This window comes from Aethalodelphis obliquidens, unplaced genomic scaffold (assembly GCF_003676395.1).
Source record: "Aethalodelphis obliquidens isolate GAN/ISIS:26980383/991018 unplaced genomic scaffold, ASM367639v1 scaffold1, whole genome shotgun sequence".
NCBI lineage: Eukaryota > Metazoa > Chordata > Mammalia > Artiodactyla > Delphinidae > Aethalodelphis > Aethalodelphis obliquidens.
Window position 1 is genome coordinate 96,023,754 of NW_020837945.1, and position 12,228 is coordinate 96,035,981.

At 34.7% G+C, this 12,228-nt stretch overlaps 1 protein-coding gene across 2 annotated transcripts in view; it reads right to left on the reverse strand.

The window, feature by feature from the left end:
- Nucleotides 1-2,793: 2,793 nt before the first annotated feature.
- SEC62 (SEC62 preprotein translocation factor) overlaps nucleotides 2,794-12,228 on the reverse strand; it is a 29,482-nt gene continuing 20,047 nt past the window's right edge. Inside the window, exons 7-9 of one of the 2 annotated variants that reach the window (XR_003433833.1) lie at nucleotides 8,201-8,320; nucleotides 3,509-4,166; nucleotides 2,794-3,108 (exon numbers count right to left, since the gene is read on the reverse strand). Coding sequence is in view for 1 of the 2 variants with exons in the window: in XM_027112109.1 (XP_026967910.1) it covers nucleotides 3,697-4,166; nucleotides 8,201-8,320 (590 nt within the window). In the remaining variant the exon portion in view is untranslated. The remainder of the gene's footprint in view (nucleotides 3,109-3,508; nucleotides 4,167-8,200; nucleotides 8,321-12,228) is intronic. The other variant, XM_027112109.1, reaches the window with a different exon arrangement.

Genomic DNA, 12,228 nt, shown 5'->3' on the forward strand with positions numbered 1-12,228 from the left:
ATCGGCAGGCGGACTCTCAACCACTGCACCACCAGGGAAGCCCCGCAAAACTTTTTATAAAATTCATGGGGCGCAGTGGTTGAGAGTCCGCCTGCCGATGCTGGGGACACGGGTTCGTGCCCCGGTCCGGGAAGATCCCACATGCCGCGGAGCGGCTGGGCCCGTGAGCCATGGCCGCTGAGCCTGCGCGTTCGGAGCCTGTGCTCCGCAACGGGAGAGGCCACGACAGTCAGAGGCCCACGTACCGCTAAGAAAGAAAAAAAAAAAAATTCATGGCTACACCTAAAATTCTGACACGCTGTTTGGTATTACTGAACAAATGGACAAAGAACTGAAATACTGCTAAAACAAAGAGTAAAAGGAAACTACTACATACAAGTAGGAACTAAATATTTACTTTCAGACAGAATGGATATTTAAAATGTTATGGAAATACTAGAGCATGATTCAGCAATAAATCCTATTCTGTAGATCAGACAGATATGTCACAGCTTTATAATACAGTTAAGTACAATTGTTCCTTATTTGTGGATTCTGTATTTGTAAATTTGCCTGTTGTTTAAAACTTCTGTGGTGCTTTCACAATCATGCATAGAGGTGAAAAATTTGACTTGCCCAATGCATATGTTCCCAGTTGAGGGTGACAAGTTGACATGCTGTGTCCTTGGTTCAGCTCTCTTAAACAAGCATCGTTTGCTCTATTTAGTGCATTGTTTTTAGCATTTTTGTGCTTTTTTACTGGTGATTTTACTGTTTAAAATGGTCCCCAAATGTAGTGCTGAAATGCTGTCTAGTGTTCCTAAGTACTAGAAGGCTGTAATAGACCATATGGAGAAAGCACGTGTGTTAGATAAGCTTGGGTCGGGCATGAAGTTATGGTGCTGTTGACCATGAGTGCAATGTTACTTAACTCAACAAAACAGAAAGACACCTAAAACAAATTTATGTATTGATTAGCTGGTGAAAATGTGGCCAGAAGCTCACACAATAACCCCAGTATTTCCCCCTAGGAGCAATGATTCAGTATTTGTTAATTCCGTGTTGGTGGTGACTTTACAGAACCTAACTACACGAATAATGATGATCAACTGTACTTATTGTTTTCCAATTCCTCATAAAGATTCAAAAAAGAAAATTCAATTTATAAAAGATACAAGATGATTTTTCTATAGTTAGCAGCTAATTGGTACTCATAATGTAAAACCAGAAGGGGGGAAAACATTAAAACCCATCACCACTGTGTAATTTTAATGTGACATATTAAAATTTATTACTTTTTGATAGTATTTGGCTAAATCCAAATTATTTCAATTAAAGTCATCTAGAAGGCCATATAGTTTGAAAATTAAAGAAATCAGTGGGAGGGAAAAGGAGAAACAACCTATTTAATACATTGACTTTACAATCACAAATGCATTATTATTATTATCTGGACTCAGTTCATTAATTCAATCCTGCTTATTAGTTAAGTCAATTTATACCCACTCCACAATAAATCCTACATTATCCAAAAGCTTCATGCTTCTATTTACAGTAGCATAGCAAACTTGAAGTTTTTTTTTTTAAATCACGATTCCAATGACTAATGTAAACCATTTTCCATGCTCTGGCATAAGAATATTTAATGTTAGTCAACAAAGACAGCCATCTATTATTCTGAGAAATGTAACAGTGGCAGTCTTTTGATTTTCTGTTTAAAGTATACAACCTTGAATAGTAAAAGAGCTGAAATTTCTAACTTGCTTTCTAACCATAGTAAGAATGACATTTCCCCCAGGGACCACCAAATATTTATAAAAATTTGTACTAACATTCTTTAAGAATCCACACATATCAATAAGAAGCTGACTTTCCTGCCATGCTCCAAATGTCTTAAAGGTTAGACACAGTACATATATTATAAAGAGCTTAAGGATAAATATTGAGTGCCTGGGCATTATCACAACAGTAAAGGTTAAATCATTTTTATTTCTGAAAGACACTTTTGGTACCATTATCATATCCCAAAATAGGTATTAATGCTACTGGTGATTAAGAAGCTCAGAAGTTATAATTATGCATCCCTTTTAGGGAAATAAAGCAGAAGAGCTCTGAAAGTGTGAGGGGAAAACACCCAGGCACTTAAATCAATGAACATTGGCTAGGAGGAAACTTAAACTGATTGACTGCATCCTTGATAGAGTTGCATTAACATCCAACAGCCACATTTCTGTCCACTTAACAAGGAATACTATAAAGAAGCAAACAAGCCATGTTTAACAAAGTGTGTCAGTATACAGAAAGTGTACTTTTTCACAATTAGAAAAATTTAACACCTTTAGTCTAACACTTAGGTGGGAAACTGCCTAAGAAAAATGAAGACCTATACACACCACCTATTTCAACTACAAAGCAAAATGCTCTCACTGTGACTGAAGGAAAATAATTTAATATTCATTATCATTTTATAAGAGTATAACTCCAGGGAATGATTATGCTCATAAGTAAACACATGATTTTTCCTAAAGATTTTTTTTGTAACTAAGGTTTGCAAGACATGAAATCAAACTGCGAAACTAGTTTAAAGCAATTAGAGTCCAATGGTTCTCTTATGTTTGCTTTTATGTTCTTTATTTTAAATTGATATTTTAGAACAGTAAATTATCTTTCATAGCAGTCCTCCTGGTCTGATAATACAGCACCCCATTTCTGAATGTAGAGATTTAAGATAAATCAAAATGAACATTAAGGCGTACAAACAGCTACTTTAAGTCTGCTCTTATTTAATAAGGATCGTTTTAATTCATATTCAAATACATGGAATGTTGGCACAAAACTGAAGCTGCTGCAGAAAGATCACAGATGTTTTGTGGGTTACTGAAACTTCCGTTTCTCTAAAAACATATGCTTAAATGGTCTTAATTTTACAAATTTAAGTTCTGAGAAAATGTCTAAATAAGAAGTCAATTAAAATAAAATGTTTATTTGTAAATTATGTACAGAATACATTTTACTTTACGACAAGGAAATGGGAAGAAGAGCCATCACCTTCCAGCCAATGCTTCTTGCTTCCTCTGTTGGAGATGACCACCTTACTCTGAATCAGTCGTACAAATCAGTTTGGATTTCCTAAGTTGGAAAAGGAGAATTTGTAGTTAAACTAAGTGTTGCTGCATTATTACTAGTTGGCTTGTTTCCACAAAATGCTTTTGAACCTTGCTAACTCAGAATCTTGGAAATTTTCTGGTATAATTTTATAATCAACAAAAGCTAAACTATCAAGAACAATAATTTAAGCATTTCACCTTAAAGAAACTGTGAAATGGCTACAGAACTATGCATAATCTGAAATGTTGGTGTTTGTTTTTATCCCTTTTAGTTATTTTGATTAGTCTAACAGTAAAAAGCCATACAACTATCAAAAAATGTCATTAATGTAAATGTCACTGTGGAAAGTGCACCTTTGATAACTATCAAAATAAATGAGACCTAAATTTTACTGTAAAATTATCAAATAGATAAAACTTACAAATGGCTTTAGACTGTACCCATAATAGTATTACATGAAATGAGGGGCTGAATATAACTGCTTGGATGACAAATCCACTTCAGTAAATGGATTTAAAGAATGCTACAAATGTCACGTGTACATTATGATGATCAGCCAACCTAGAAAATCCAACCTCTTGCACTTATTTAGTCCCCAAATTAGTCAGATTATGATTTTTCATGTGAAGATTTAGTTGTTTCTCCATCATTGTCTTCTTCTTCCTCCTCTTCACAATCCCCATCTGTTTGCTGTTCCAGTTCCTCTTTTGTGATCATTTCAAAATCATTCCCATTTCCACTACTGTGTTGGGATCGGTCATCTTCTCGCCTGTCACTGTCTGTGTCTGAATGCCGTTCTCCACCTGAGCCTTCTGTTCCATGATTTCCTGGTCCTACTTTTCCTTCCTCATCTTCCTTTTTCTCACTGTCTGACTTTTCCTCACTGTCGGACTTCTGCTGCTTTTTGGTTTCAGACTTCTCATCTTTCTTTAAGTCTGCTTTTGGTCCTTTATATTCATGTGTGTACAGAGGCCTGAAGGAGTCAATGAAGCCCACGTCAGCAGTCAGATTTGGCAAGAACCAAAAATGGTGCCTTCCTCCAGTTATGAGCCAAATGATGAGAAATAGAATGCAACGAGCTGTGGGAGAAAAATTTCTCTAATTGAATAATTCAAGCATTGACTCAGAAAGCACAGAATATTTGTTAATGCAAAAGTGGGAAAACATTCAGAGTTTTATTATTTGTATATTACATGCACCTTAAGTATAAACAATTAAATCCTAGTTTAGCAGCTATCAACAGTATTCTAGGCACAGAGCATTCTTCTCTGAACTTGAGGGCATAACGCTACAATGCCATTAAAAAATTGCTTTTATAATTTTTTAATTCGGGTGCTGTTTCATGGATATACTTATGATTTATGCACTTTGCTATGTTATAGTTCAATAAGCACAGCTGCCAGTTGGACCCTGAAGTACATGAGATCATGGTAGAAGAAAAAGGAAATAAATGCAGGATGAAGGATACCTTAAGCAGTCTTAAAAAGGAGAAAGCAGGGCTGCACCATGACTTCCCTAGACCCCAGACACTTTTGCCTTTGTAAGGCAATTCCTTCATTAAAAAATATTAAAAATTCTGCTTTTCCGACCATACTGGTACAAATACAAATATAATCCTGCACAGGTTCACTATGATATATGTGTATATATTATTACTTTTGATTTTAAAAGAAATGAAAATGAAACAATTTCCGTGGGCCCCTAAATGTATCTTGAGTTCAAGGCATGTGCCTACCCTGCCTAAAGGATAAGTCTTCTAAGAAAAAATACTTTTGAACAATAAGATAATGTCTTACCAGAAGTTACGAGTTTCTTAAATAAGTATATAATTTCTGTTTATTTTAAGGACCAACCTTCTCCCAATATTAGGAAACATACAATGCTAATGAAAGCCAGATGGCTTCAACAAATAGGTTTGAAGTTACTCTTTTAGAGCAATATATGACAAAACTGCGGTTTAGATAATGGAAGAAATTGAGAATTTTAAAGTTTATAGCAATGAGCTATCACAAACACAAACCCCAATATTTCATATAGTTTTCTCTTAATTTACCAAACATATTGAAAAGCTGAGTGAATGATTTGCCTGGTTTTTCTTTTTTTTTTTTAAGGTCATGATTATGTGAATGTTATGGACTAATCAATTATGACAGGTTTTTGGTTTTATTTTACTTTTTGTTTTCTTTACTGATAATTATATCATTGTTTTCAAATAAGACCTGAGAAAAGCTCATCTATGTTTCTTCCATTACATTGCTTTGGACAAATAAAATGGTTATAGCTGCCCTGACTTTTATAAAGCAGTAATTTTTATTTTCACAAAAGAACATAAATATTCTGAAAGACTGTGTATGTATACATCAGTATCTTTTGTGGTACAAACAGAAAAGGCAAATATGCTTTGAAATTATGGAATAATCAGTGAATAAACCTTGAAAAAAATAATGAACATCTCTTAAGGAGGCTGCATATTTTTCCCTCCAAATAGAATTATGATGTTATGATAGGCTTTGAAGGGTTGTTAAGACAGACAGTTCATAATATGAAATCTTGCCTCAAATCCAAGAAAGAGCAATATCGAAATGGCAAATAAAATCCAAATTCTAATGCCATATATAAACTGGGTATAGCAGAATTCTAACATTTTTTACAGTTTTTCTCTATGTGGCAGTAGATTATTATCAGGGGCAAAAGGAGAGGAATCATGAGAAAACCGCTGTGATATGTATTGTCATACCACTTCTATACTAAAAGTGACATATTTAGAAAATCGGCAAAGATCTTATTTTAAATGGCAATACTAAGAATATGTATTCAAAGTAGCACCAAATATAATTTTGACCAATATATAATACTTCATGAGATAATATTAAAAAAATCTCCAATTTATAAGTGGGGTACAGATCAAAACCATTTGAAAGTATATTTGGAATTTTCCAAGAGAAACAACATTTTCTAAGAGAAGCAATGAAAACGTTGGGTTTATTTTCTGATTTGATTCACAAGACTACTTAATGCACAATGCTACTTAAATCCATACTGTATTTAAAATGAAAAATTATAGAAAACATTACTGAAGAAACAATACTTTAAAAAGCAAAACAAGATAATAACCATAAATTATTTCAAATATTGGTTTAAATAAAAGATAACCAAGTGGGTTATTTCTATTCAGTGGAGTTAAACCTTTGCTGAAAAATTTCAAAGAGCTTCTAAATTTTCAGAGATTTGGGAACCAGAAGACACTAACTTGATTAGTATATGTAATGGCAGATAAAAGTTTATGGCTTCTAATTCTTGATGCAGGTAGTACACTACCACGAATTACCTGCTTCACACTCTTTGATATTATTTCTTGGCCTACAAGTGTGCTGTTACATGCAAAAACTTCAAGGGCTATTTTCAAGGTGACTAAGCTAGAGGAAGGAAAAACTGAAAGGTGGATGAAAAAGGCCTCACACACAGTCAGAGATCCCAGAAAAAAATGGAGGCCCATAAACAAGATGAACTGAATGAAAATACTCAATGAATTCCTAGGTCCATGGCTGGTGGCGCCAACTCAGGACACTTTGATGTCCAGGGTGAAGGGATGTGCAGAGGGAAACTGCTTAGGGCTATAGCAGTAATGCTTTATAAACATAAGAATCTATTACATTACATATCATAGAATCTTAGAGTAACACACACCCTCCTCAGATAATCTTGGCCAAATCATGTCCTCTAAAAACAGATATTAAATCATTAATGTGGATATTTAAAAACATTTCTATAAAGAAGTACTCCCATATGTTCTGGTGGAAAAGCTTATTTGTCATTTGAGGAAAATAATCAGAACTTAGTACCATATACCAACATAAGCTCTCGATGGTTCAAAGAATTATATATAAGGTTAAAAAAAAATCACTAAAGAGCTTTAGACAAGCATAAAAAAATTCCTATTTCTTTCCCAAAATGAAAAACTAAATTAGACCAGTTTACCCTATACAGGAAAATCTTCAAAGACTAGAATTTTAAGCAAAATAATACTTGTTTTTTCTCATAGTAACATGTTCATTGTAAAAAATACAGACAAGTGTAAAGAAGAACATTAAAATCATTCAAAACTACCACCACCATTTATATTTAGGCATACTTCCTTTTTTTTTTTTTTTTTTGTGGTACGTGGGCCTCTCACTGTTGTGGCCTCTCCCGTTGCGGAGCACAGGCTCCGGACGCGCAGCATCAGTGGCCATAGCTCACGGGCCCAGCCGCTCCGCGGCATGTGGGATCTTCCCGGACCGGGGCACGAACCCGTGTCCCCTGCATCGGCAGGCGAACTCTCAACCACTGCGCCACCAGGGAAGCCCTAGGCATACTTCCTTATAGTCAAACCCTCCTTGGCACTATTTCCATTTCAAACAAAACAAAAAAAATTTTTTAAGTTCCTAATTATATAAGCAAAAAATACCACATTATCCTAATTTTATCATTTGATAACTAGTGATGAGTATTTTTCATATATTTATTAATCAATTGTTTTGAATTTCCTCTTTCGAATTGGGTTATTTTTATATTGTTATTTTAGCCATGAAAGACCCCAATCATCCAGAAACATAAAATAACATTATTTACATTTTCTTGTTGATTTTTAAACAGCATTCTACAACCTGTTAATGCATCAAGAATTTACCTTGGTACATGGTACAAACTGATTTTTACTAAAAATGGCATATCAATTGTTTACAATCATTTATTGTATAAAATGTAAATGTTTAAAATAAGTTTCACTTGCCTTAAGTAAAAAAAAAGTGTTTACTGAAAATATTATGCCTAATAAATGATCAACCACTGTAAAAATATTGAAGTCCTTGTGGTAGTTAAATCTTAAAGCATAACTATTTGCAGACTGAGACATATTAAACCCTTTCAACACAACAGACCAAATCTAATCAAGCACATATACTACTTCAAGCCTGAGTCAGTTTTGGGATATGACCCAAAAAGTAGGCCCATATATTTCTTGATTCACTTACATTAATTTTGCTGTTAAACTTTACTGAAGCTCCAGATTATAGTCCAAACTGCTCAATATCTACCTCTTACCGAGGTCAGTCTTATCAATAACAATACTTACCAACAGCAAGGAGAAGAATGCTGGCTACAAAACAGCCTGCACCCACACTGAGGTAATAAACACCTACTCTCATTTCTGCTGGCCAAAGAGGGAAGAGGGTGGCTGCTATCACTGCAATCACTGGAACAAGAAATGAAAAAGTTACATACATAACCTTTAGATTAAAATTTTAAATGGCTTAGTTGCCATAACAGTGAATATACTCCTAGGGGGAGAAATAAAACAAAACCATATTGAAACATATAAAATTGCCATTTTTATAGGTAAAAAATGGTGGATTATCAACCATTTCATAGTTTAACTACTATTTTTAAATTAGATTAGGATTTTTCTAGTATAAATTATATATAATTAGAAAAAAGTATTGTCTAAAAATGTGAGACTGTTAGCTCCTTAAATGATCAACTGCTGCTGCTGTTAACTTTTTGATTATAAGATATCTGTCTATCAAATAGGGAAGCTTAAAGAAACAGCAACCAAACAACAGAACTAACCAAAAATGATTCCAAAGATCCCTCCCTGGAGATTGGTTCTGGGGTGAAGCTCTGACATCTACCAAATGAAAAGCTCACCAGGAAATTCTGATACAGATCATTTTTGGTAGTTAGGGAAGCTGTATACAAGCATCTCCAGTTTTTTTCTAAGTACAGTGGAACCACATGGAACAATCAAAAGAAAGATCTGGTTTTTAGGTATTTATAGCAAAAGAGATCAGGATTCAAATTCAAATTCTAGCTATTTCATTTATAAGCTAAGGATTGGATTTATTATTTTGAATGGGATCCTATGATCATATTGATCAAACTTGCTTAACTGCTATTTTTTTCTACTTGTTAAATCATTCCCTCCCTCTACTCCTATACCCGCCCCACTAAATTTACAGGAATAACACATACCTATGGTAACAAAAGAAGCAAAAAAAACCCAAAACAAACAAACAAACAAAAAACCCAAAACAGTAAAAGAAGAAACAATAAAAAACAAACCAAAAGGTATAATGTGAAGTCTTCATCCAATTCTTGGTCCATTCCCCAGAGGTTAATTACTATGATTTATTTGTATTCCCAGAAACTGCCTATATACAATTAAAACTAGCTACACAGAATTTTTTTTTTTTTTTTTTTACAAAAATGAGCTTATAACACTCTTACTCTTTTACAGTGTTCATTTAATCTATTCTAGATATCTTTTCGTGAGTACTAATAAGAATTAGTCTTATCTAATTCTTTAAAAGCTGCATGATATTCTGGCACACAGTTGCACTGAAATTTATTTCACCATCCTCCTACTGAGGGACCTGATCTGTTTCCAGTTTTATCCTATTACAGACAAGAGGGCAACAAATACCAATGTACATGTACATGTGTGCAACTGTGATTACAGCACAGGATAAATTCCTTGAAGTGTAACTATTAGGTCAAAGGGTAAAGGCATTTAAAACTTGAAAGATGTTTGCAGATGACATGATACTATACAGAGAATCCTAAAAATGTCACCAGAAAACTACTAGAGCTAATCAATGAATTTGGTAAAGTAGCAGGATACAAAATTAATGCACAGAAATCTCTTGCTTTCCTATATACTAATGATGAAAAATCTGAAAGAGAAATTAAGGAAACACTCCCATTTACCAGTGTAACAAAAAGCATAAAATACCTAGGAATAAACCTACCTAGGGAGACAAAGGACCTGTATGCAGAAAACTATAAGACACTGATGAAAGAAGTTAAAGATGATACCAACAGATAGAGAGATATACCATGTTCTTGGATTGGAAGAATCAATATTGTGAAAATGACTATACTACCCAAAGCAATCTACAGATTCAATGCAATCAAATTACCAATGGCATTTTTTATGGAACTAGAACAAAAAATCTTAAAATTTGTATGGAGACACAAAAGACCCCGAATAGCCAAAGCAGTCTTGAGGGAAAAAAAACGGAGCTGGAGGAATCAGACTCCCTGACTTCAAACTATACTACAAAGCTACAGTAATCAACACAATATGGTACTGGCACAAAAGCAGAAACATAGATCAATGGAACAAGACAGAAAGCCCAGAGATAAACCCACACACCTATGATCAACTAATCTATGACAAGGATATACAATGGAGAAAAGACAGTTTCTTCAATAAGTGGTGCTGGGAAAACTGGACAGCTACATGTAAAAGAATGAAATTAGAACACTCCCTAACACCATACACAAAAATAAACTCAAAATGGATTCGAGACCTAAATGTAAGACCGGACATTATAAAACTCTTAGAGGAAAACATAGAAGAACACTCTTGGACACAAATCACAGCAAGATCTTTTTTGATCCACCTCCTACTAAAGCAATGGAAATAAAAATAAACAAATGGGACCTAATGAAACTTCAAAGCTTTTGCACAGCAAAGGAAACCATAAGCAAGACGAAAAGACAACCCTCAGAATGGGAGAAAATATTTGCAAACGAATCAACGGACAAAGGATTAACCTCCAAACTATAATAAACAGCTCATGCAGCTCAATATTAAAGAAGCAAACAACCCAATCCAAAAATGGGCAGAAGACCTAAATAGACATTTCTCCAAAGAAGACATACAGATGGCCAAGAAGCACATGAAAAGCTGCTCAACATCACTAATTGTTAGAAAAACACAAATCAAAACTACAATGAGGTATCACCTCACACCAGTTAGGATGGCCATCATCAGAAAATCTACAAACAACAAATGCGGGAAAGGGTGTGGAGAAAAGGGAACCCTCTTGCACTGTTGGCTGGGAACATAAACTGATACAGCCACTATGGAGAACAGCTGCAGGTTCCTTAAAAAACTAAAAACAGAATTACCATATGATCCAGCAATCCCACTACTGGGCATATACCCAGAGAAAACCATAATTCAAAAAGACACATGCACCCCAATGTTCACTGCAGCACTATTTACAATAGCCAGGTCATGGAAGCAACCTAATGCCCACTGACAGACGAATGGATATAGAAGTTGTGGCACATGTATACAATGGAATATTAGCCATAAAAAGGAACGAAATTGAGTCATTTGTTGAGATGTGGATGGATCTAGAGACTGTCATACAGAGTGAAGTAAGTCAGAAAGAGAAAAACAAATATCGTATATTAACTCATGTACGTGGAACCTAGAAAAATGGTACAGATGAACCGGTTTGCAGGGCAGAAATTGAGACACAGATGTAGAGAACAAATGTATGGACACCAAGGGGGGAAAGCCGCGGGGGGGTGGGGATGGTGGTGTGCTGAATTGGGCAATTGGGATTGACATGTATACACTGATGTGTATAAAATTGATGACTAGTAACCTGCTGTATAAAAAAATAAATAAAATTTAAAAATTAAAAATAAAAACTTGAAAGATATTTGCTAATGGCCCTCCTAAATATAGTCTGAGGGATTTGGATTAGAATAAAGTGTCAATGTATATTTCTGAATAGATGCTTTGTGCAACTATATTAGGAACAGCCATGACATAAATTCCTAGAAGTAGAATAGTTGAGTCCATGTGTATACATTTAAAATTTGGAAGATATTGCCAAACTGCCCTCCATAAAAAATAAAATAACGGACATATCATCAATTATTGGAGAGTATTGGTTTTTCTTAAGTGTTGGACCTTCACTAAGAGTAGGTACTATTAAACTTTGTAATTCTCTTGATAATCACTGTTACTTTAATTCGTATTTAATATGAGTGTGATTAAGTATCACTCACAATTATTGGTCACTGTATTTCTTTCTTTTTTAAAATAAATTTATTTATTTATTTATATTTTATTTTTGGCTGCATAGGGTCTTCGTTGCTGCATGCGGGCTTTCTCTAGTTGTGGTGAGCAGGGGCTACTCTTCGTTGCGGTGCGTGGGCTTCTCATTGCGGTGGCTTCTCTTGTTGTGGAGCATAGGCTCTAGGCGTGTGGGCTCAGTAGTTGTGGCTCACAGGCTCCAGAGAACAGGCTCAGCAGTTGTGGCACACAGGCTTAGTTGCTCTGTAGCATGTGGGATCTTC